Here is a 26,580-nt window from a genome sequence, read left to right as displayed (position 1 = left end):
GGTTCCTCATGCACAGGCAGCCACATGGCAACTCGGTGGGTTTTAAGAGAACTTCCTTAGGTATCAAGAAGTCTGTGTGCTGTCGGCTGAAGGTGATGCTGCCGCAGTCCCGACACAGCCACGTGGAACTGTTAGGTAGCGAGTTTACTCAGTACGTCTGTGTTATGACTGCCTCAGTCTGCACCTCATGGTCCACTAGCATTTGGCCCAAAGCCTAGCAAAGTACCTGGGACATAGGAGGCACTCCATGAATGCTGAACAAGGAAATGAAACAGGTAGATGTAGAACTGTCTTTATCCCAAATATGTCTATGAGAATCTAAATTTCCCAATTCAAAATGTGGTTGACAGAAACCCTAACTACTTAATAAGCCCCTTGCAGTTCGCTGGAGTCTAAACAAAGAAGGCATCCAGTCTGGCTGCAGATGATCTGAAGTATGCTTCTGTCGGCACCTGTTCAGCAGGAAGCACTCTGTCAAGTTTAATTCCTTCTTTCCCACCTCACCTCTGGGTGCACAGAAGGCACACGAGAGCTCTGATCTAGAGTAATTAGAATCAGTAACATTTAAAAAAAAAATGACGTTCAAGGCAAACGATTCCACCAATGAATCATTATTTTTCAGGCTTGCTAACCCAGAAACACAAAAAAAATCTATTTTAAAGGATGAGTTATTTCCCATACATTATTTTGGTTTTGTATTTATCTATGATGTTGACCTTTTAATTGCAATTATTCTTTGGAAAGAATCTGCGAGTGAGGCTAACTACTAGTGAGTCACAGAACTTTCACAAGGCACCCAGGCGTGGAAGTGCACCGTTCCAGCTGGGAGCCATCACTCATCCTGAAGGACACATCCGAGATACAGTGTTACCCAAAGAGCTTTCTCCTGGGGAATCTAGAGACTCAAACACCAGGAAGATTTTCATCTTTAAAAGCTCACTAGAGTCTCTGAGGGATATGGGAAAGATTTAGAAAAATCTTCAGATGCGATGCACAGCAATCAGACCCAAAAAAGACATCTGCTACATCTTCCACACGTGTGGGTAATGGAGCTCACACACTCAGCTCAGGAGAAGCCTGGCCAGGCAGCTCACTCAAGGCCTGCGAGCCACTCGCTCCAGAAAGCACTGCTGCTGGGGTCGCAGGGGGAGCGCCTGCATTTCTCATCTTCTAAATAAAACTTTGACCTTGTGCTGCTGCTTTCCCACATATACATATATACACAAGAGACATCTTTATAAAGAGATAACGGCACTGACAATTTGAGGCGTCTTCAACAAGTGAATTTCTGAAAATAACAACTACTTGGTAATAATTCCAGTTCTAACTTAAAGCAACTTTTATTCTCAAGTCAATAACACCTACTTACAACGGACATTTTTGCAAAGTTCAGAGAGAGACTAAGATGTAAAGAAACCAGTGTACTGCTCACCCAGCTCATTTCAAAGGTATTAATGGAGCATCTATCATGTGACAGACACTGTACTAAAATCAGCAGATACAAAGTAGGACTTTTTTATAGATAGTTTATATAATTATATATATATATATATATCTTATATTAAATAATAATTTAAAAACCAAGTGGTACTTATTGCTTGTGGCTATGGAATCTAGGCCAAGAGAGGAGGACTCCCTTTTGTTGGATGAAGACTTGTAATGATACCAAGAAAGCCTTCAACGTTGCCCTTCAAAGGGCAGCTAACCCTTTATAGCAATAGTTTGTCACAATTACCCTGATAGTTTGCACAAATGGACCAGCCACTGTTTTAAAGCCATTTAGCTGTTAGCAATTGAACAGTTTCTAAAATGCTCTAGAATCATTCTATAACTCAGGGAAGATGCTTAATGAGAAATAATAACTAAATTATACTCCCCAATTACTCTTACTCAGCAACTAAAAAAAAGTAGATACTTAAAAATTCTGCAAACTTTTACATCAAGAAGAGAATTTCCATTTTTTGGTTATTATGAATAATGCTTGCTATGAACATCTGTGTACAAGTTTTTGTGTGAACACGTGCTTTCAATTCTCTTGGGTACAAACCTAGGAGTGGAACTGCTGTGTCATACAGTAACCCTAAGTTTATCTGAGGAATTGCCAGACTGTTTTCCACAGTGGATGCACCATTTTACATCTGCACCAGTAGTGTGTGAAGCTTCCGATTCCTCCACATCCTCGTCAACACTCGTAATTATCCATCTTTTTTATTCTAGCCATCTTAGAGGATGTGAAATGCACCTCATTGTGTTTTTGAGTCATTTCCCTAGTGACTGACAATGTCCTTTTCTTGCCTTATTGCACTGGCTAGAACTTGCAGTACTATGTTGAATAAGAATGGTGAGAATGGACATCCTAACCTTGGACCTAATCTTAGGGGGGAAAACCTCAGTCTTTTATCATCAAGCATGATGATGGCTATATTTTTTTATTATAGATGCTCTTTATAAGGAGAATAAGTTCCCTTCTATCCCTAGTTTCTGAGTTTTTTTTATTCCGAGAGGGTGCTGGATTTTGTCAAATGCTTTTTTTGCGTCAATTGATATGATCATGTAATTTTTCTACTTTACTCTACCGGTATGGTGAATTACATTAATCGATTTTTTGAATATTAAGCCAGACTTGCATACCTGGAATAAATCCCACTCAGTTGTGGAGTATAATTCTTTTCATAGATTACTAGGACCGATATGCTATTTTTTTTTTTTTAAGGATTTTTGCATCTAAGTTTGTGAGAGATAATGGTCTGAAGTTTTTGGTGGTGTTTTTGTATTTTGTACTGTGCGTCCATTTTGGCATCACAGTAATAATGACCTCGAAAAATGAATTAGGAAGTGTTTCCTCCCTCTTCTATTTTCTGGAAGAGATTGTGTAAAATTGGTGTTAATTCTTCTTTAAATGTTTGGTAGAATTCTCCAGTGAAAGTCTCTGGACCTGGAGATTTCCTTTGCTGGAACTTTTAAATTACAAACTCAATTTCTTTAGTGCTTGTAGGATTGTTCATATTATCCATTTCATCTTGGTTGGGATTTGGTAGTTTGTGGTTTCATAGAAATTGTTCCATTTCTTTGAAGTTGTCAAATTTATGAGCGTAAAGTTGTTCATGGTATTTCCTTATTATTCTTTTAATGGTTGCAGGATCCTGATTCTTCTCTATTTGTTAGTCTTGCTAGAGATTTATCTATTTTATGGATTATTTCTGAGCATCAGCTTTTTGTTTCATTGGTTTTTCTCTACTGTTTTTCTGTTTTCAATTTCAATGATCTCTGCTCTTACAGTCATTATTTTCTTTCTTCTGATTACTTGGGCTTACTTTGCTCTCCTTTTCTAGTTTCTTGACATAGTGCTATGGTCTGAGTGTTTGTGTCTCCCCCAAATGCATATGTTGAAATCCTAACCCCCAAAGGTGACGTATAGTGGGGCCTTTGAGAGGTGCTTAGGTCATGAGGGTGGAGCCTCATGAGTGAGAGTAGTGAGCTTATAAAAGAAACCTGAGAGCTCCCACGTCCCCTTCCACTATGTGAGGACACAGCAAGACGACGCTGGATGTGAACCAGGAAGAAGGCCCTCACTCAACCATGCTGGTGCCTTCATCTTGGATTTTCCAGCCTCCAGGACTGTGAGAAATAAATTTCTGTTGTTTATAAGCCACACAGTCTGTGGCATTTTGTTATAATAGCCCCGAAGGACTAAGGCGGGTAGGAACTTAGATTATTAATTTGATACTTCTCTTTTCTAGCATAAGGATTTAGTGCTGTAAATTTACCTTTCAATTGCTTTAGCTGCATCTTATAAATACTGACGTTGTATATTCATTTTCATTCAGTTCAATGTATTTTTTTAAATTTCCCTTGAGACTTCTGACCCATGAATTATGTGGTGGTAATTTTTTTCTGAGATTTTTCTGTTGTCTTCCCATTATTGACTTGTAGTTGATTCTACTATGGTCAAAGAACATACTCTGTGTGATTTCAGTTAATTAAGATTTGTTGAGGTCTGCTTTATGGCTCAGGATATGATGTACCCTGATGAATGCTCCACAGACACTTGAAAAGCACAGGTATTTTGCTGCTGTGGGGTAGTGTTGTATAAATGTCAATGCAATCCTTATAACTGACATTTCAACATAGATGATTGTTTCATCTGCAAAAAAAGACAGTTTAATTTCTTCTTCTCCAGGCTGTATGCTTTCTTTTTCTTTCCCTTGACTTGTTGCACAGGCTAAGTCTTACTGTACAAAGTTGAAGAGAAATAGTAAGAATGAGCATCTTTTCCTTGCTTCTGACCTTAGTGTTAAGAAAACCACTGACCTGCTACCCCTCCCCTCCAGTTGATAATTTCCCCGTGGCCCTCCTCCTCTACCAAGGCTCCATGTTCAACCAGTTTAAGGCAGCCATTTCTCTGGTTGCCACCAGAAGCTCCAGTGTCCTGTGCCACCACAGATCCTTTAAGAGAGAAGATCTGGCCATTGCCCCAGTATCCTCTAGCTTCAGCTTAAGGGAAGGCTGAAGCCTCTCAGCTTGGGTGGGTAGATAGCAAGCAGGGCCAAGAAGATGGGTCCTGCTGGGAACCAGTGTCCTGCACATATCCTATGGTGTTGGCCGTAATCTGTGGTCCTGAATATTAAGCAATTTCTGGGTTTTTTTTTTTTTTTTTTGAGGAAGATTAGCCCTGAGCTAACTACTGCCAGTCCTCCTCTTTTTGCTGACGAAGCCTGGCCCTGAGCTAACATCGTGCCCAACTTCCTCACTTTATATGTGGGATGCCTACCACAGCATGGTGTGCCAAGCGGTGCCATGTCTGCACCCAGGATCCGAACCGGCAAACCCTGGGCTCCCAAGAAGCGGAACGTGCACACTTAACCACTGCGCCACCGGGCCGGCCCCTCTGGCATATTTTAAAACAGATGATATTGGAAAAAAGGATTAAACTCTAAGACTTAACTTTGGATAAGTTCTCAATTTCATGATGGCTGCAAACAGTATATTATATCATGGATTTGGACTAATAATTTTTTTTCACATCTCATACAAACCAATCAAAAATCAAACATATTCACTGAATCACAGACACGTCTGAAAAAACAAAGGTAGTTTATTCAGATATATATTTACTTATCAGACTAAATCTGTAAATATCTCCTGAGCATCTACTTCATATGAGAGGCATGTTGACAGGTTTATGTAATAGATTTAAATTACAGCTGACAACCCCAACAGAACAGATACTTCAAGATAACATATAATTGTCAAATTAATTGTGTAAAAACTTGCTATATGAGGCCAGCTGAGGAAGATTTCAGGCTCTATGTCTATGAAGAAAGTAGAATTTTACTTACCCCTTGAAAGTTGAGTGTACTAATGACACTTTGCTTGTCTGTGGATTTCAGTTAATACCATCAGCCGTGAGGGTTCCTAAATTTTTTATGCAGAGAAATCATTTTTCTTTCTCCCAAAGCCTTCAAATTAGGAAACTAGGAATGGTAAAAGGCACCAAGAGAAGAGAACTCAATCTTCCCAAACAAACTGCAGAAGGGATGGTGCACAGGTGCACAGAGGCAGCAAAGAGCTCGGAGACTGATTGTGTGTCATTCCATGGCACAGGCTGACGATGGATAAAATGTACAAACACGCTACAGACTAGAAAACGTCACATGAGTGACAGGGAGTAGTGCCCAGAGGCCCTGCCGTGGGGCCTGTGCTCTGTTCCGCACTCTGCTGGTGCCTCCCCAGGGCTGCCCTCCCACCCCGTGCTGCCCTTCTCCTCCCAGCTCTCACTTGCAGGAAAGGCCCTGGTCTTCTGGAGGCTCCTTCTCTCACCACTGCTCTTCCACGCCCTGCCTATTTTCTGATTAGCAAATCAGCTCACCAGAGCACTTGAGGACCAGCCGTCCCCACTGGATTCTTTATTTGCCTAATGGCTTTATTCTCCCCAGCCAGGCACAGTGGAGGTAGCTGTGTGGGTCCCAATTAAAGGAGTTTCTGCCGTAGTTGTTTGAGATTAATCCCCCCACTCTCCTATAAACAGTTGAAATGGTAGGATTTCTTCTCAAATACAAATGCGACTCTCTTCTGGTGTTTCCTGTGTGTGTGTGTGTGTGTGTGTGTGAGAGAGAGAGTGTGTTTCAACTACACTATGTTTCCTAACAATATTGTTTTGAAAGCCTTCGCTCTTATGAATTCTCACAGCTTACTATACATAAAGTGTATGGTACGGAGGGGAGAACTTGGCCAGCCTCTATTAAAAAGAGGGTGAGAAACTGTCCCGAGAGTGTGCAGAGCAGCAGGAGGGGAAGGCGGTACACCAGCCAGGCCTCGAGTGGCACAGGCAGGAAGACCGGGTCGCCTGAAGATCTGTCACCCGGACAGACCACTGCTCACCTGTGTGCCTGAAGCCAGGTCTCCTGCAACTGCCCACCACTGCCTCCCCAGACAGCACTCGGGCGTTTGCTTCTCTCAAGAGTTACTGGTGTATCTGAGGAAAACTAAGTTAGCTGGTGCAGTCGTCAGCATCCCAGAAAAATAAGGCCCTCTGCACTGTGCCTCTGGGCGCCCTGTGTGCAGCCAGCTCCCCAGCTGCCTTCCGTCTGGTGACAGTTCCCACCACGGACACGCGGCAACAGTGGGGAGTTTCTCTTCATTCTTTAATATGAGACACAACAAAGAATCGTCCTAAGTCTCCGGTATAAAAGAGAACAATCCAAATAAATCATAAGAGAAAAATTTATACTGGAGGAAATGGAGATGACTTAGAAAAGAGGAGAATACCTTTTAAAAATCCACAAATTGTCTCATTTAAAAATTAAAGGAGAAAAAGAATAAAGTTATCACAGGATAGACTTCTCATTTCCCTACCACCTACAAATGACAACTACAAAGTTAAAGAAGGAAAAGAATGGGAGGTATGAAAACAATTATAGTGTGAAAGATACAGATGGACAAGCCTTGAGCTCCTGTAAAATCAGCACCGTGGACCCCCAAGCTAGAGACAAACATCCCAACAACTGCAAGTCCACGGGGATAAACTCAGACCCGAAAATTCCATTTAGTAAACAGTGAGCAAGACAGATACCTTCCTATAGATAACCTCAGAATTACCCTGTGGAATTCAGAAATCCCAGACAGACATCATAACACTACAAATATTAACCTTTTTAACACAGAGTTGACTTCTGCTGCAAATTCCACGGACACCCATGCAATGTGCTGTCTACAGCACTAGCAAAGGAACTGTAAGATTTCAAAATATGAATTCTTTAGTTCCATGGGATGCACATTTAACCTTTTTTTAAAGAAACCTGAAGATTCTGGTGTTAATCATTTTTGTCAGAATTACTTAGTTTAAATATCTGACATAAAGTTTAGTCACAGCAATGGGTACATGAGGATAATGTATTATATATCAGTTCAAATACAAGATTTCAAAATAGAAAATAGAGTTGCAAATCATTGTGGATTCAGTGATGCCACAGAACCAAGTTTGTTTCTTGCTATGAAAACGAGTGTCCGTTTGACAGGTTTCTGTGCTGCTGGATGGTACTGCTAGAGTTAAGAGGAGTGGATCACACAATAGTGTTTAGAGAATGTCAGCTAAAAACATGATTTACTTGGAAGCATCATGAGAAAAGCTTTGCAAAGGGCAACAAGTAGTAAGAGAATCATGCCACCGGGGTGACGGTTGAACTGCCATCAGAGCCTATTCCTAAAACGCGGCAACGATTCTGCAGGAGGAACTCTCAGGCTACTGCCATGGCGCCCACCAAGACACTGTCTGTGCTCCAGTCCTCCGCCTGGGAGGATGGTTATGTTCAGGAGCAAGTGTTCCTGGGGCACGGTTCAGCCACTCTGTCTCTGTAAAAGAAAAGGCACTATTGTTCCTCCCACTAGACATCAAGTTGCTCACTTGCTTCCAAACAAAAAGAGAGAGATTGCCTAGGTTCGCCACCATGCTTGACTGCTGTCTTCAGTGAAGAGCTGTAACTGCCTGTGGGAAATAGCCACCAGAAGCAGAAGTGATGGATACAACTTCATAAAGACTGTTTCAAAGAGAATGTGTTTGAGATTTAGTCATCCTTTCTTTTTACAGACCAAAGATTTAATGTCCAAGATAAAAGCTGTTTCAAAAATCTTTTTCTTTCTCTCTCTCCAACTCATTCAACATATATGTTGTATATCATGAATATAAATATCCTTCTATGGCTTATGTCTGAATGTAAGTAGTTGTACCCCTGGATTCCTGGTTAGAGTTACACGAGGCCAGCGGGCAGACTTTTCAAGTACATCTACTCATCCACTGCAAGAAGCAACAGTGATATTGCTTAGTGGAAACAGCCTAAAATTCCATTCCCAAACTGTCAATAATGCATGTGGATAGAATGAAGACATTTCAGACACGCAACGTGGCTGACACTCGTCATCAGATAGTCCGATACCCATTCCCCACTACAGGAGGGTGGCCACATGGCCCTGCTCCAATACACGAGATAGAGGGGAAGTCAGCTCTGCTTTCCTAGTAAGAGAGACAGATGTGCTGGCACCACCTTTCCACACCTCTTCCTGCCTCAAAGACAGATGAAATGCCTGGAGCCATGGTGGGCACACTGTAACCATCAAGATAAAACATCAACCGGCTAAGGAAGCCAGAGTGGGAAGATAAAAACAGCCTGGGTCCCTGATGGCATTGCTGAATAATTAAATCATTTGCCTCAGAGAGCTTAGTGAAAAAGACAAACTGTTATTTGTTTAAAAACCTATAGTGAGATTTTTCATTACTTACAGCTGAAAGCATTCCAAATGCAAACATCTAAGGTCTGAGAAAGATTACTCCCATACATCCTTTCTTAGGTTGTTACTTGCAGATTTGCCCTAGCAGAACAAAGGAGACAATCAAGAAAGAGGAGGAGATGGGATCTAGAACATAGTGGATGCATCCAGGAGAGCCATAAGGGAAATCCCAGGACGACGGCTACAGAGCAGGCCTGCTTAAAACAATCACCTGGATGTGGCAGTGGAGAGCTGGGGAGGAAGACACTTTGGGGAAAGGGCATTTTCTGAGATTTGATGCTATCCTTGTGAATTTGGGGACTGAAGAAACGTTAAACATCTAAGTCAAGAAGAAAAGAGAAAATTTCCAAGAAAATCAAAGAAACAAACAAAAACGGTTATTAAAACGGAAGTCACAGCACCCTACTTAGCCATTCAATGAACAATATTTGCATGGTCATAATCAGGGAATTGAGCTTTACTGTTTGTTATTTTTTAGAATCAACCCAGATACAAAGCATGGGGGCTTAATTATGGTCAGAGAACAGAAGATAATCATAAAGTAAAAGTGCAGATGACAGAGTTTCAAAGGTCAAGAGGCAAAAGAAAGTCTAAGGAAGCTAAGAGCCTAAAAACCAAAAGATACTACCGATCACTGATGAAACTAGAGATAAAAACATATTTAAAATTGCAAAGGTTACAAAGTCTAGAGAATCCAGACAGAGAGAGATAACTACGTGGCAGTGGGGAAATGGGGAGAGGCCATTTAGTGCCCCCCCTTCAATTTCCCTTTAGAATTCACTGTTTAACGCAAACACCAAATACAACTTAAAACTACCATGTAACGTGTCTTTACTGTCAAAGTTCTATATAGTTTCTCCAATTCTTTAAATACAATTTACTAATGGCAGCTCTGTTTTTGGTTTGTATGACGACAGAAAGGCCATAGGTAACCTAAAATTCAGGAATCAAGGAGTGGTAGTATAAGCATATTATTTACACGTGTAGAGGTACTCAGTGGAGGAACTAGAAACATGAACAGTTAAAGGAGGTTTCCATCAGTAGCAGTCTTGACCGGGGAGGAGTCAGGCCAGGAACTATTTCATTCATTATAAGTCCTCTCTAATATTTGATTTTTAAAATCATGGCATACTAATTTCGTAAAAATAAAAATACTTATTTTAAAAAGAATGTTGAAAGCAGAAAGATTGGAAGATTTTCCTTAATTTACAAATTACAAAGCAATATGACAATGAAAAAAGCAATACGACAAATAAAAACGTAGAAGACGGCGGAGTGACGGACGCGCGTGTCCTGGCTAGAAGGACGTTTGAGTTGTGTGTGGTCGTTTGCACTGCGCTCTCCAGAGGCCGTCCTCAGCCTCGCCTGCAATGGTCCTGTGAGATGGGCGTCCACAGCAAGGAACCCTCCCGGTCCCAGCACAGTGCTGTGCGACCAAGAACACGAGGCCGATAATCATCCTTAAAATTTATGTCGCGCAGACTTGTGTCCATGTTTATTACTCGGAGGCTTTCTGGTCCAAGGAACCATCTTCCTGCATTATATTTAATCACTTTTTACCCTCTTTATTGTTTAAACACTGGCACAAACCACTTTATCTGCCAATTTCTTTCAGTTCACATGTTATCATTTACCAATAAAAGTGCTAAAATGTATTGTAAATTTACAAAGAATTTGGTCAAGTGTAAGAGGGAAATAATTTTTTAAAAGAATAAACCTAAGAGGCCATATAGGACTGCTATTTCTACAGCAGATAATAAAATGACTAACGTGAACATTAAGATACATGCTAAGAGCCAATTTTATCTTTTCAATTTCCGCTGTTTATGCAAGAGACCAAACTGAACAATAGCCAATAACAGTAAGTGTATTGGAAAAACATAAGACTTATCTACACGTAATTAAAAAAAGGACTGAAGATAAAAGTCAGAGCTAATTATAGAACATATGGTAGAACTTTGCATTGCCGTCTCTTTGCCACTTCAGATAACATACTTTTCATTTGCTCTCTTCCATGAGGCATTAGTCAATTAAACATTTTTTTCCCAAAAAAGATGCATGGAAATCTTTTTCGTTGCACTTGATGAAATGAACAGTTTCTTAGGCTGATTAATCCTTGGCAACACACAGAGAATACATACAGGACTGACAGAGCAGATACCCAAAGTGCTGCAAAGAAAACATTTAGTCTCATGCAAGAGAGAGAAATGCTTGCTTTCTGCTGAAAGGGGTGGAGAGAGGCCATATTTAACATGTTTTAATTAACTAAGGCTGATGTATTGGTCTTTCTTAACCACCCGAAGCTCATAAATTGGGTATAAAAACCAGGCAGAATTCTTTGGCATTTTTATTTACATATTATAAATGTAAAAAAAAAATTTTTTGCAATATTTATGACTTGATGCGAGAAAAAGCAAATTATCTCTCGCCGCTTTGATTTTTTTAGTGCTCATCAGATAACCTATCCCTTGGTTAAACCTAGATGAAATGCCCAAAAGCAAGGTAAAAATTTGATGATACAAAACTTAATCTTCCCCTTCTCTTTTTATAGAATGCAAAAATAATAACTGTGGCACTTGGTTCCATTTTCAAGGATAAAGGGCATTTTATTTATCAGTCACTCTTATGCAATGTTCTGCATAAGGGCTTAATTTATAAATATGAAACATTAAACTGTATGACAGCAATATCCTCCGATGAAATGTGAAAAAACATAACAATACATTAAAATTGGATAGACCCAAAAAGGCTTGAGGAAACATGTACTCTGGACCATTTTTGCTCCTGAATTGAGTTTCCTGCACTGTAACCAATCAGAATTCATGACTCCCTCGAGGCTGCAGAATATTTTATTCTCACACTTTCGTGTAGGCCACAGGATGGAGGCCTCTTAATTGAAACTACCTCTTCGATTTCTCTTTAGAATTCACTGTTTTTTCAAACATCAAATATTAATTAAAACAACCAAGTAAAATGTCTCTTCACGATCAGAGCACTGCACTGGCTTTCCAGCTCTTTCAACGGAAGCCACCAATGGCAGCTGTTCTGGTTTATTTTCTGTATTTAGCTTAGTGGGTTTTTGTTTGTTTTTTAACACAAAAGAAAATAGAATTGAGGCAATAACAAAGTGCTAGTGGAACTGCAGACTGTGCCCAGATATGGGTCCATTTCTCCTAAAATGAATGTGTCTGCTTTATTTTAACATTTATCTCAGAGGTAGAGACCAGTGGAGCATAAATCAACTCTGTTAATGTTACCACTTAATTAATGTTCAGATTAAAAAAGACACTGAGTAAAATGAGATGTATATATGAGCCTACAAGCTTGTACCGAGGACCTCCCAAGTTCTTTGTCATGGAATACACCTGTGCAATTCTCCACTCAAAGAATGAAGGGAAGCACCACCTGGAGCCCAACACCCACCCCACTGCACCCCACCCCACCACACCATCCCAGAGAAAACAAAACAAAGACTCAGCCCCAATCCCGGGGCATTCGAGTGCCTCACCTCCAACTCCTGCTCCCTCTGCAGGGCAAACTGCTTGAAGGACTTGACGATAAGGCCAGCATTGGAGCAGTCGTAGACGAATATCGACGGGCTGCCCATCCACGTCTGCAGGTCATATATAGACAGAGGGATGTACTGAGTGTAGTTCTGGAAAACAAACAGCGCACAGTGTGACTTACACCTCGAGAACTCTGCTTGCTAACCAGCACCTGCATGTCAAGGAAGGGACAACACAGTGGGCGTAGCCGTGGAGAGAGTTCTTGAGCTATCGTCTCTACACACCATAAGTGACAGCACACCAAGCTCCTCCACCATCAGCCCATACGCTGTTTCACGCAGCAGTGGGAGTGCTGGACGGCTGTCACAGCTCCATCCCTGGCCCCGGACTCCTCTGCAGTTGCCACCTGGTTCAGTGGCCCGCTGTCTCCTGGGAACACGGCTCATTCCCACTGTGAGATGACCTTCCATGTATCCTACCGGAGACCTTCATTCTTTACTCCTCCTCTCCCACCCGCTCACCCCAAACCATAGCTTTCTCTTATGACCTAAGGACGTGCGTGCTACGTGCACCACTGCCTGCGCACCGTTTTACTCAGTGACTTCTCTGTGCTCACGTAACATAACATGTGCCTCGCTCACAAAGGAGATAAGCTCTGAAGAGTTGGTCAGGTCCTCAAATTGACGTTTGCCTCATCGTCCCTTTCATTTCAGAGCTATTAACTTTATCCTCTAGATGATTAAAAAAAAAATCACACTTAGGGGTACAAGTGGATTTGGCCTTGTAATTTTTTTTCAAATCACAGAACAATCACCTATTAACACGAATTCACGGAGCAAAATATTTTTCTGGACTCACTATACTGTTCAGCACTCGAAAACACTCCTGTGATTACTGATAAATGTAGAAAAGTACCTCCTCCTCTCACCAGAGAAACGATTAAAATCCTCACTCAAAGGTAACATTTTCAAGTAGTTCTTGACATAGAAGGCTGTCACTTATTTACCCTCCTCTGCACCACAAGTCAAAGTGGTGAAACTGGCAGAAATCAATGCTGCGCACTGACAGTAAAGGGCACTGCATTTCCCAGCAGCTGGGCCGCAAACACCGCCTCTGGTGTTGCTGACGGGATTGTTTACAACGCAACACGAAAAAGGGCAGAAGACAAGAAGACCACACAAGGCCCAGAGAAGGCTGGCATCGAAAGCCAGGCGGCAGAGGCTCTCCCGACGTGGACAGCAAAGCACCAGATGCAAGTGCCACTGCAGACAGGACAAGGCGACGTGCTGACAGCACAGGTGTGTGGAGCGCAGACACAGACATCATGAGGGGACCAATGCTACTTACACTACGCTATTTCGTGTTGCTGAACTGCCCTTATCTGATGCTTATTTCTCATCATTGCATGATGCCAGAGAGCACGTGAAATGCCCGTTCTCAATGAACTCTCATTGAAGGATTCTAAAGATGTCAGTTCTTCCCTAATGAATCTACAGAGTCAATGCAAGCCCAATCAAAATACCAGCAGTGGTTTTCTTTAATGGAATTTGACAAGATATTTCTAAAGTTGGTGCAGAAGAGAAATGCACAAGAATAGCAAAAAAAAAAAAAAAATTAATAGAGAATAATGAGTAGGGACTCGCACTACCAGACATCAAATATACTATAAGTCTATGGCAATTACAGGATGATATTAGGGAGGGCAAGACCAACAAATCACTGGAAGAGAAAGTCCAGAAATAGAGTCACATATATAATTGTAATGAAGGTGGCATTTTAACTCGGTGAGGAAAGAATGAACAAGTCAAAAGCGATGCTATAAATCTAGCCATTCGTTATTGCTAACAGACTCCACACACACTCAGGGTACATTTAAAAACTAAACATAAAAGCAGAATAAAAGATTTTTATTTATTTTGGTGTGGGCCTTCTTAAACAAGTCACAAAACCCAGAAGGCTTAAGGGAAAACATAACTCACATAAAAATTATATAATTTTCATTAAAAAACATGCCAAGAATAAAGTAGGTATAACATACGTGATGGAGGATTTATATTTAGAATGTGTGTGTATGTATAAGTTTCTGCTACAGATCAACAAAAGAGGAAACAACAAGAAACAAGACACCAACAGGCAGTTCACAGTAGAAGAAACACAAATGAGCAATGATTATGGAAAGAGTTTCATGCTCTTGATTAATCATGCAAATACAAATTACAATGAGAATCATCTATCTATGTGTCTGTCTGTCTATCTATCTATCTCTCTATCTTCATCCAGCAACTTGGAAGAAATGTAAAAGGTGAACAACACCTCATGTTGACTAGGCTGTGTTCACAGGACACTGGTTTGCTGTCAGTGGGAATGTAAATTAAGGAAGCTTTTTTGGAAGGCAATCTGGCAGTACTTTAATATTTTAAATGTACATCCCTTTTGCATTCTGGGTGCCCAACCTATAGAAAGACTTGCATCTGTACACATAACTATACGTACAAGGATGTACAATATTTTTCCTGGTAAAACCTGTGAAGCTACCTAAATGCCGCTGTGGAAGAGCCTACTGGTCTAATATCTGTCTTCTCCCTCTTCTTCACCAGTGGAAGTTTTAGCTGAGCACATTTCCCAGTGTCTTTGCAGCTAAGTCTGATCTCGCAGCCAAATTCTAGTCAATGGGAAATGATCAGAAGCGAAGAGTCCAAATTCTAAGTGCTGTCCTCATGCTCACCCTTTTCTCTTTCCTTTGCCCGTGGAGGGAATGTGGACATGGCAAGCCGTCTTCGACCACGGAGAGGACAAGAGCAGAGGGATAGTAGAGCTGTGTGATGGAAGGGGCCTGGGCCCTCCAGCACGTCAATGCCACAGCAGGCCCAGATGGCCCACCGGGACTATAAGAGCCTTTTCTGGGTCCTAATTTATCTAACATGAAGTAAGCATTACACAAAAGAGGGTCCACACATCCATATAATAAAACACCATGCAGCTATACACGACTGCGGTTATTTATACACATTTCCATGGAAAGACGTTAGAGGCTTCATACGATTTTAAAACTGCAAGTTTGAGAACATCACATATAACATGATCCCATTTTGTGGGAAGAAAAGAAGTTGTGTGTGTGAAGCATCACATCCCTCGCACGTGAGCACTGCTCTACACAGAATGAGGACTCAGTACGCGTGTGCTGCGTGACTAGGTCACACACTGGCACTGAAAGAAAACACACCAAGGGACTGAGGGCTGCTCACTCCAGCTAGGGAGGGGGAGGTGTGCATGTGGGTGTGAGGGGGGTCATATCATTTCTTTTAATATTTCTGTATTAATCTTTCAGAATCTTTTATAATAGAAACTACCTGTATTTTTTAAAAATACAAAATGCACACAAACTATTAAAAGGAGGGAGGAAAAGGGTAACCTCCAGGGTTTACGATCATATAGTTCTACATTCATTCAGTATTTTCTAACGAGCAGGTATTACATATCATCTGCATAAGTAAAAAGCCTTCAGCAAATGCTCCATTAGACAGAGCAGAACATGAATAACCAGCTCCCCAGACACAGCAAGGAAGAGCTCCTCTTCCTGCCTCCCCCAGCACCTCCCTCCCACTGGTTGCCTTGCAGCCCCCACTACTAGGGGAAGAGAAAGGCCAAAATGAACCGTTTAACTGGGCAGGAACACCCCTACACTGAGAGGAGAAAGGATTTTAGCACCAGTCTGGGAAACCATTGCATTTTTATATGTTGGCAACACTCTGTTGGCTGTTTATTTACCTCCCTCAATTTTCTAGGCTCAGTGAGGAACATTCAAATACAGCTGGCGCAGCTCTGACCACATCCCTGCCACCACATCATCCGCATGACTGTCAGGAAGAGGTGGATGCTGCCATCTTTGCTGCCTTCTAGGCACAGGCCCCCAAGGCCCCAAAGGCAGCAAAGAAGCACAGAATAAATTTTAACATACCATGTTCTGGGATCTTGCCTTTTGAGCTGAAATTCAATTTTTATATTTCTCAAATATTAAAAGTTACTATTTATATTTCTGAAAGTTAATTAATGCTGTTCATTAAAATAATGAAGCACTAATACATTAGAAAATCCATTAAGAATTTTTCCTTCCATTCTCTGTGACCGCTGGCCACTGCTGGGGTTCAAGTGGAATCCTTGGCCACCCAGTCCCACTGGATGTCAGAACGTTCTCCATTTTCTAATGCTCGTCCCAGGGCCAGTAGGGCAAGAAGCCTTGGACTTTCCAAATTGGTCTTTAGCTTCATTATTTTTAGTTATGAGAGGGACTTGCATCCTATCCCACCCACAGGGAGGCTCCACCACAGAGAACGGCTTGAACGCACCCTGCGCCTCCACACACACAGGCAGTGTGGGCGTGGCAGCCTCCTGAGCGCCTGCTGAGCAGCAGACGCCTCTGCGGTGGCCTCCTCCAGCCCACAGTTTCAACCACTCGGTGTGAGGGCCGTCCTGGGACGTTCGGCAGCATCCCTGGCCTCGACCTACTACCTGCCAGTAGCACTTACTCCCTCCTAGCCCAGCTGTGATGACCAAAAGGGTCTCTGGATACTGCCAAATGTACCCTGAGGGGGCTCTCCCCTGCCTTTGAGGAGACACCATTTCACTGGAAGCATTAGTTGTACGTGGTAAGTTTAGTAAGACAGAAACAGCCTGGAAATCTGTATCCCAGAGGGAACACAAAATCAACAATACTAAACCACCCTGAGGAAAATGACCTTTGAGAACTTTAGATCTCATTTCGCATCTCAGAAAGATCCCGGGGAGTCTGTCAAGCTTCAGGACAGAATTACGGCCCTGCAATCCTGCAAAGGCAGCCCACAGAATTCCAGCCTTGGTGCTGCAGGGAAGAGCCCGCAGACGCAGGGGCGGTGGACGGAAACAACATGCAAAGTGTACCTGTCTCTTCATCCGCGGAACACGCCTGTGACGCCTCAGCTGAGCCAACCTCTGCAAGCTGGAAAATTCAGAAGCCCCCCGTGTGCACCAAAGGCCACCTGAAATACCCTAGAGCGTTTCAGGCAACAGTTTGGCTTTCCCTCACCAAAAATTACAAGTACAGAGAATTCCTAATCAAAGTATCTCTTCTTTTTCTTGAAAAAAACATATTCAAGGCCATGTTTTCATTTCAAACAAAGAAACAGAAATAGGTTTTAGATAATTTATTCATTACAATCCACTTTATCTGTCAGGTTATATTAAACATCAAAATAAAAAGCCCACTTTCTCCATCAGACTGTCCTTGCAGGCTGAGTTAACCACAGAGGCCGCCGAGCACCGCGACAAGAGCTGCAAAAGGAGGGCACTTTGTCTTCAGGTAACGCAGCCCACCTCTAAGAAGCAATGCCCCGCTTCCGAGAAGGTTCTGAGCATGCCTTCTGCCAAAGAACTTGGCATGTGAGTCGGAATTCCGGGCCAAGTTAAAATGGCATCCTCCTGAGGGGTTTCCTGTGAGCCCCTTAAGGACGCAGGCTTCCTTGTCGCCTCACAGACAGGGACTGCAGGTACACTTGGATGCGTCACCCTGGCTTTCCCTGGACTGCAAAGGTGATGCATGCGGCTGTTCTCTGAAGAGACAAGAGGCGTGTGGGCTGGCAGAAGATTCACTTGCCTTCCAAAGCGTGTTGTCTGAACACACGTCAGCCAGGAGCAGGAGGTGATGGCCCAGCAATGGGAAGTACAGGGGAGCGGTGCTTGTGAGCCACATGTGGCCACGAGCGATGCCAGACGTATGTCCGTCTGTCCAAACAGCACGAGCAAACTTTCAGTCCCTTTATTGGTCTTGTTGATACTTCTCGCGCCTTTCCTTTATTCCAGTTAAATAATTTTTTACTCCATGAGTAATTCTAAATAAATGTCATTTAAATAATAGAATTTATTGGTTTTTTAAAACTGCATCTCACTATCAAACGGATGCCTCTTACTCTGGTTTAGTATATAGCTCATTACTGATTCTGTTCAAAGATGCATCATAAAGGTTTTTCAATGTGCTATTATCAAAAAGATATATTTGTGACTTTTTAAAAGCACTATTTGTGCCAGACCAGATTTATCATTTGTTATAATCGTTACTTTATCCACATCGAGAATGCAGCAGGATCCAAAACAAAAGCTCTTAATTTTATTGTAAACTTGACCTTTCCTTTCTGAGAATTTTATTTTGTTTGCTTACAATAGTGAAGACTATCAGTAAAAACGCTGTTTCTTCAAGAGAAATGCTAGAAAACTTTGGACTGTCTAAGAGCTTCAGTTTTTAAACAATATTATTTCCTTGATGCTAAGAGATATAAACCCTTAGACCATATCTTAACTGATTTCTCAGAAGTCCCCAACTGAGTGTGCATCAGGATGGCCTGGAAAGGCAGATCTCAGGCCCCTCCCACAACAGGCTTCTGCAGTCTTGGAGGCGTCTAATAATCTGCCTTTCTTCTAAGTTCTGAGAAGCTGCTGCCGGGTCTGGGACCCAAACCTTGAGAACTGTGGTGTAGACAGTGCAAGTGTGCCATGCAGACAGAGGACATCCACACTGCAGCTTTGGTGTCACTGTACTTTTTATGCGTTATGAATAACACTTCCCAAACCCTTTTTCTTCCATCTATGATTTAGCAGTGTACACAGACTGATCAGGAAACGTTTCATGATGTGATGACATTTCAATAAAAATCTCCATTCATCCATGAGTCAACGTGTAAGAAGATTTTTCTCTACGAGTTCAATTTCTTTGATTGATTTAGGGCAATTCAGATTTTCTATTCCATTTTGGGTCACTTTTGGTAGGTTGCATTTTTTAAGGCATTTTCCATCCAATTTAAGTTGTTAAGTTTACTGGTATAAAATTATTAACATTTCCTATCTTTTCAACGTCTATAGCATATGTGATGATATCCCTTCTTCCATTCCTAAATATTGACTGATTATGTCTTCTCTTTTCTCGTGATCTATCTAGCTAGAGACTTGTCAATTTTATAGATCTTTTCAAAAATACCACATTTTAGCTATGTTAACTTTCTCTATTGCCTGTGCTCTATTTTACTGATTTGTACTCTATTTCTTTCCTTCTACTTACTTTGAGTTTGCTCACCATTTTCTCGTTTCTAAAGGTGGAAATTTAGATTTAAATGTTAAACCTCCCTTCCCTTCCGTATGAGGATTTAAGGCTATACATTTCCATGTAAGCACCTCTCTAGGTGTAGCCTACCAATTTTGACAAGCCATATTTTCATTATTGTTTAGTTCATGTTATGTTTTTTTCCCTTGTGATATTCTTTTTGAGACGTGTTATTTGATTTTCAAATATTTGAGGATTTTTCAGATTTCCTACCATTTCAGTTCCGTGTCGGAGAATACACTCTGCTTGATTCCAATCCTTCCGACTTCACTGAGACGTTTTTATGGCCCAGCCATGGCCCGTCTTGGCGAGCGCTCGCCTGCACCTGGGGACGTGTGTCCTGCGGTTGTCGGAGGAGTGTTCTATGGTAACTGAGTCAGAGCGATCGATGGTATTGGTCTGATCTTTTGTAAAGTAACTGATTTTTTTTTCTAGAAAAAATATACTATGTCTGGAGTTTTCTTTGTGACAAAGTTTTTAATTATCAATTTTAAGTTCAGTTTTAATCTAGCAATTACTGACAGACTGTTATTCAAATCTCCAACTAGAATTACGGATTTGTTTCTTTCTCCCTTCGGTTCTGGCAATCTTGATTTATGTACTGAGAACTCTCATATTAAGTGTATACACATTCAGGATGGTTTACATCTCCCTGACAACCTGACCTGTCTGTCACTATGAACTGTCCCTCTTCATTTCTGGCAAAACTCCTTGTCTTGAAGTCTATTTTCTGGTTAATAATATGGCCACTCCAGCTCTCTTACAACTAGTAGTATTTGCATGGTATATCTTTTTACATTCAACCTTTATGTCTTTATATTTAAAGTGCATCTCTCGTGGACAGCACAAAGTTTGACCTTGCTTTTTATCCAGTCTTATATAAACTCATGAAAAAACAAAGAAATTAAACCAGAATGTGGGACATTCTAGAGGATAGATAACTGATCTAAACTCTTCAAAAAGTCAGTGCCAGGGCTGGCCCAGTTGAGTCCACGTGCTCCACTTAGGTGGCCCAGGGTTCACCAGTTTGGATCCCAGGCGCAGACGCAGCACCACTTATCAAACCATGCTGTGGCAGGTGTCCCACATATATAGTAGAGGAAGATGGGCACAGATGTTAGTTCAGGGCCAGTCTTCCTTAGCAAAAAGAGGAGGATTAGCAGCAGATGTTAGCTCAGGGCTAATCTCCCTCAAAAAAAAAAAAAAAAGTCAATGCCCACTGTTCAGTGAATGAAAACACAAGTCACAGACTGGGAGAAAGTATTCACAAAACACATATCTGATAAAAGACTTGTATCTAAAATATAAAAAGAACTCTTAAAACTGAGTAAGAAAACAAATAACCCAATTTAAAAGTGGGCAAAAGATATGGACAGCCCACCAAAGAAAATCATACAGATGGCAAATAAGCATATGAGAAGATGCTCAACGTCACAGGTTATTAAGGAAGTGCAGATTAAAACAACAATGAGATACCACTATGCACCTAACTAGAAGGGCTAAACTCCAAATCCATAAAGCAAATGTGGCAAAGTGCTAACTGCTGAATACAGGAGAAAAGCACAGTCGTGCATTGCTTAACAACAGGGACACGTTCTGAGAAATGCACCATTAGGCGATGCTGTCATTGTGCAAACATCACAGAGTGTACTTACACAAACCTAGATGGTACAGCCTACTACACATCTAGGCTGTGTGGTACTGATCTTACGGGAGCACTGTCGAATATACGGTCTGTCTATCTTTGACCGAAACGTCGTTATGCAGTGGATGATTGTATAAAAGTATTCCTTCTACTGTTCTTTCAACCCTGCTGGAGGATCAACAAAGTTAAATGTTAATTCTTTGAAAAGGCTAATGAAATGTACAGCAACCTCTGGTAACAGAGATTAAGAAGAAAAAAAGACATCAACTGTCAGCATCAAGAACGAAAAAGGAAACATCACTAACCCAGACTTCGATAAATTAACAACAGAACATTGTGAGCCACTTTTCATCAACAAATTTGAATAAGCTGAAATGGACAAATTCCTACAAAAGTAAGTCAGCAAAGCTGGCTCAAGAAGAAATAGAAAATCCAAATAGCCCTTTACCAATAAAAGAAACGAAGTCAGTAGTCAAAGATCTCTCCACAAACAAAATGTCAGCCAGACAGCTTTGTCTGTATTCCACCAAATATTCAGACAACACATATTTCAAATCTCACAAAAACTATCCCAGTGTATCTAAAAAGCAACATTGCCTCAACCTATTTTCTAAGGCCACAGTTATACTGCTTATGCAAAGCTGGCAAGAGAAAGAACAATCACAAGCCAATCTCACTCATGAACACTGATGTAAAAATATTAAACAAAATACCAACAAACCAAACTAAACCCTGCATGAAACAGATAATTCATAATGACACGTTTGTGGGCTACCTTACAAATGAAAGATGTACTTCATATTAGAAAATCACGTATCCTTCAATGCACTGCCAGTTTAAAGGAGAAAAATCATATGATCATCTTACCCACACACATACACACATACATAATGACTTACAAAAATGCAACATCTATTCACGATTTTAAAAAAATAAACTAGGAATAGAAGGTCATTTTCTAATCTGATAAGGGACTTTCTTATCTTTTCTTCTTTTTAAAGCACTCCCTTGGAAATGAGGACTGAAAGAGACTCCCCAGTCGGGACGTCACTCCTTGGGAGGAGTTAGCCAGCACAGTGAGAGAGAAGAACAATCAAAGGCGCAAGCCTGGAGGGAAAGAAAGACAACGGCCATCTCTGCCGATGACGCGACAGCCTATTGAGAAAATCTAAACGTATGTACAGATAAACTATTAGAATCAACAAGAGACAATAGCAAAATTAGTAGATATAAAATAAATGTACAAAAGTCAACTGCCTTTTCAAACACCTTGGTAAAAACTTATAAAATATAATTTTTCTAGTAAACATTTACAACAATATCAAAAAATATAAAGTATCTAAGAATATATCTAACAAATTATACAAACCTTTATGAAATTATACAATACCATTGACAGACACTTAAAAAGAGCAAAGTCTGGAAGACTCAACAGTGTCAAGATATTGAGTCTCCCCTCATTAATCCACTGATTTACAAGTCATTTCAGGATTTTCATGGAAGATCAAAGGGCCGAGAACAGCCAAGATGCCTCTGAAGAACAAAGAGGGAAGCGCACCTTCCCGAGCACCACGCAGCACTGAAAACCTGCACCCAGTAACATTGTTTACACAGAGGTGGACGCATGGAACAGAACAGAGAGCTCAGAGACATACGCACACACTATGGGAACTTGTTCAGTTCAAAGCTGGCATTAAATGGTAATGGAACAGGCAGGAATCCATTTGGAAAAAGAAATGAATTGAACCCCTTCTTAACAGTATGTACAAAAATCACTTCCAGGTAGATTAAAGACCTAAATGCAATGGACAAAAATATAACACTTTTGGAAGAACATAAAGTGGAATATTTTTGTAATCTTGGCATAAGGAAAGTCTTCTTAAAGAAGACAGAAAATGCCCACACCCTAAAGGAAGACTGACCAAATTGAGTATTTCAAAATAAAGAACTCCTGTCCACTACGGGACACCGTAAAGAGAACAGAAACAAACCAACCAATACAGCAAGCCATAAATTCAGAGAAGACATTCACAATTCATAAAAATGATAAAGGATTACTGTCCAGAATATAAAGAATTCCTCCAAATCAATAAGAAAAAGACACACAACCCAAGTGAAAAACGGAGAGGACACGGCTCTTCAAGCGGAGGAAGCCCACACGGCCACCACACCAATCAGAAGGCGCCTGACCCTCGCAGTCGGCAGGGAGACTCAAGTGACACCACCGTACATCCCTTCACACCCACCAACCCCTACAGACAGAAAATCCTGACGACAGTGTGGGCAAGGAGGGCAGGTGACAGAAGCACTCAGGTGGTTCAGATCGGGACAAAACGAGAACCAACCCGAACGTCCATCCGCACAGAGGGTCCTGAAACATGTCACACCTGGCAGTGGACCCCAGGGAAGAAGACGGGCGCAGCAGCAGTGGGGACAGATCCCCCACGTAATTCTGAGCAGGAAGAGCATGTGCACCACGATCTCCCTCTCGTCACTAGAAACAGCCAATCCCCACGGGGCTGAGAGCCACACAGGCGGCGCTCTAAAGGAAAGGAAGGCGGTGACAAACTCAAAACTCATTGGGCCTCTTATCTTGTGGGGGAGGGTAGAGAAAGGGGTGAGACTAAGGAGGGCACACAGAGACTCCAAAAGGTCATTTTCTGAAGTGGCTGCTGGGTATCTGGCAGTTTGTTATATCGTGTTTCTTTACATTCTACTTTTTCTATAATTATAGTTTTGAATCTATCCACTATGAAATAAAAACAATTAAGATTAAGTTGTTACTAGATACATCCAAGGAAGAGGCGGCATTAGCCCTGAGGCAGGAGCTGGGTCTGGACCTGTCTACATGCCTTTTCCTCTAGGCCACTCCAATTGTTTCAGCTGCCTACACTGCGTGGCCACCTGTGCCAGAGAGGAGCAGAGAAAATGGGACAGCCGGCAGCCGAGTGGTTTGTTAGGTACTTTATATTATATGTTCCACCTCTTTTAATCCTAACCACAACACTGTGAAGCAGCTTCCATAGTAAGGAAACAGAAGTCCAGGAAGTTACCCATTCGTCCAAGGTCCTAGAGCTAATAAAGCAGTATGGCTGAGATCTGAACTCGAGCTGGTTGCATCCCAGAATCAACACCCTTGTGTACAAGGTTAAGGACGTAGGGAGTGGCCACACAGGCTGAGCACTGCGCACCCCCAGGTAGAGGCTTTCATGAAGAAGATGATAAGAGCAGTGCGGCCTGGCTGCTCTCAGGGGGCCAAAGTTCCTGCACTGTGGACAGAGGATGAAACTCAGCACACACAGCTCAGGAAGATGGCGGAAGGGGTGTCACCTACCCCTCACTTTCACCCACAGTCTTTTGATGAAGGAACTGCAAGAGGCCAGCAATGTCGACCCTGGAGAGGGCAGAGCTGAGGCTGTCTGCAGGGTCCTTGGTGTCAGCTCTTTGGAATACCTATGCTATTTTATTCCCGAGGAAAATCGCTGATCCTCAAAGGAAGATTCTAACTGAATTCAGAAATCTTGCAATTGTTCAAACTAGAAGGCTGCTAATCCTGAGGTCTTTCCTCAAAGAACTATAAGAACTCATATCCTCATGGAGGGAAAAATAAATCACAGACCCCACACCTCATGACTTTCTAGGCAGTCATTTCGTTAACATATTTTACAACAGAAACAACTCCTGTGCCTGATTATTTTTCAATTGTTATCACTGAAACAGAAATGATTCCAAAACTTCCCACCAGATAACTGGCCCATTGTCCTATTCAATCGTCCTGCCTTTGGGATTGTGGAAACGGATTCAACATCAATGGTCCAATTAAAGCTACCGATGAAGAGGATCTGCAGCTGACCACCAAAACTGCACACACTTTTTCGCAGAAAGAGAAATGGATTTGGTTCACAGGAGCCTCCACGGCACGCCCACCTTGTTGAAGACCCAGATCTCCCCATTCACTGTGGGCCGGGGCACCCCGTGGCCATTGTAGTGGAAGAGAACCCGCTCCTCCTTGGCGTTTCGACGTAACGATGTGCAAAGCTTCTTCACTTCATCCACAGTTGGATCGAGGCTCTGCTTGTACCGGGCCTGTCACAGGAGAAAAAAGCAAGAAACTTATAATGGATTCATGGGAATACCTGGAGTACATACTCCATTCCTTACTCTGAGTTTGCATTTAATAACTGCCTGGCCCTGGACAAGTGACCCCAAGTCTCTCCATCTATAAACTGGGATAATGACTACCTCACAGGGTGGTTGTGAAAATTCATCTATTCAATAAATATTTATTGAGAACTACTATGAAAATCACTTGCGATAACATGGTCACATGGTCACTTGGGAACACTAAGCAAAAGGCAGTGCCCCTGTGATATCAAAACTATTTCTCAGAAACACTGAATCCTATTGAAAAAACTATCTGGAAGGGCCAGCCCTGGTGGCCTAGTGGTTAAGTTTGGTGTGCTCCACTTCAGCAGCCCAGGTTTGGTTCCCAGGCACAGACCTACACCACTGGTCTGTCAGTGGCCATGCTGTGACAGAAGCTCACAAACAAAAAAAAGGAATAACAAAGAGGAAGACTAGCAGCAGATGTTAGCTCAGGGCAAATCTTCCTCAGCACACAAAAAAACACAACTATCTGGAACATGGAAGACACAATTTACTTAAGTACAGGAACCTGTGACAAAACACAGCAAAAGCATTATAGGTAAAAAAAAAAAAAAAACAAAAACAGAGTAAGGAAACAAGCTGCCCTCTTTAGCTCCATCATATTCGCCCTACTTAAATCTGCTCCCACCTACTTCTGCCTGGACCCTTGCCGATGGATGCAAAGAATTCACTGAATTAGCAGGACCTAAAATTAACACACAAAAATCAATAGCCTTTATATATACAAACAATAAATGCTTAGAGGACATGAATGTAAGGACCTCCACTTACATAGCAACAAAGAAGATGAAACACACAGGAATAAACAAAAGAAGAAATGTACAAAACCCAGAGAAGGAGAGTTTTAAAAAAACTTGGAAGTAAACTTGAAATGTAGGAAGATGCTCCCTGCTGGGGTAGATGCATCAACATCTTAAGATACCTGTTCTCCACACGTTAACTGACAAAGTCAGTGCACGCCCAATAAATATGACCAGCTATTTTATGGAGTTAGACAAGTTGCTACTGAAGTTCACACGGAAAAACCAACACCCAAGGACAGCCGGGAAAACACTAAAAAAGGAAAACCACAGGCCCTAGTCCTCCCGGGCGCCCAGGCCTCCTCTGGACTCTTGCTAATTCAAATGGTGAGCTCAGGGCCCAAGAGAGCAGCAGGCCAGGCAGCCCCTACACAGAGTCCAGAATTAGGTCCAAATACATTTCCTGGCTTTCTGGTGAACAATGTTTACATAGTCATGTAAATAGTCATAGTTTAATAGTCAGAATATTATGAATGCTGGTTTTATTTCATTAGAACCTGTGCAAACTTCAAGATACCCTGAGAGAGGAGGGCAGGCCAGTGCAGAGACAAG

The 26,580-nt window shown here is 41.8% G+C and overlaps 1 protein-coding gene across 5 annotated transcripts in view; it reads right to left on the bottom strand.

Annotated features, from left to right (window-relative positions):
• RPTOR (regulatory associated protein of MTOR complex 1) overlaps positions 1–26,580 on the bottom strand; it is a 394,844-nt gene that overhangs the window by 214,403 nt on the left and 153,861 nt on the right. For all 5 annotated transcript variants that reach the window (XM_046674997.1, XM_046674998.1, XM_046674999.1 and 2 more), the window contains exons 4-5: positions 24,989–25,147; positions 12,293–12,439 (exon numbers count right to left, since the gene is read on the bottom strand). In XM_046674997.1, the coding sequence (XP_046530953.1) occupies positions 12,293–12,439; positions 24,989–25,147 (306 nt within the window). The remainder of the gene's footprint in view (positions 1–12,292; positions 12,440–24,988; positions 25,148–26,580) is intronic.

The sequence above is a fragment of the Equus quagga genome, chromosome 11 (assembly GCF_021613505.1).
Source record: "Equus quagga isolate Etosha38 chromosome 11, UCLA_HA_Equagga_1.0, whole genome shotgun sequence".
NCBI classification, from domain to species: domain Eukaryota; kingdom Metazoa; phylum Chordata; class Mammalia; order Perissodactyla; family Equidae; genus Equus; species Equus quagga.
The sequence above is the reverse complement of the archived record's forward strand: the minus strand, read 5'-3'. Positions and strand labels throughout refer to the sequence as shown.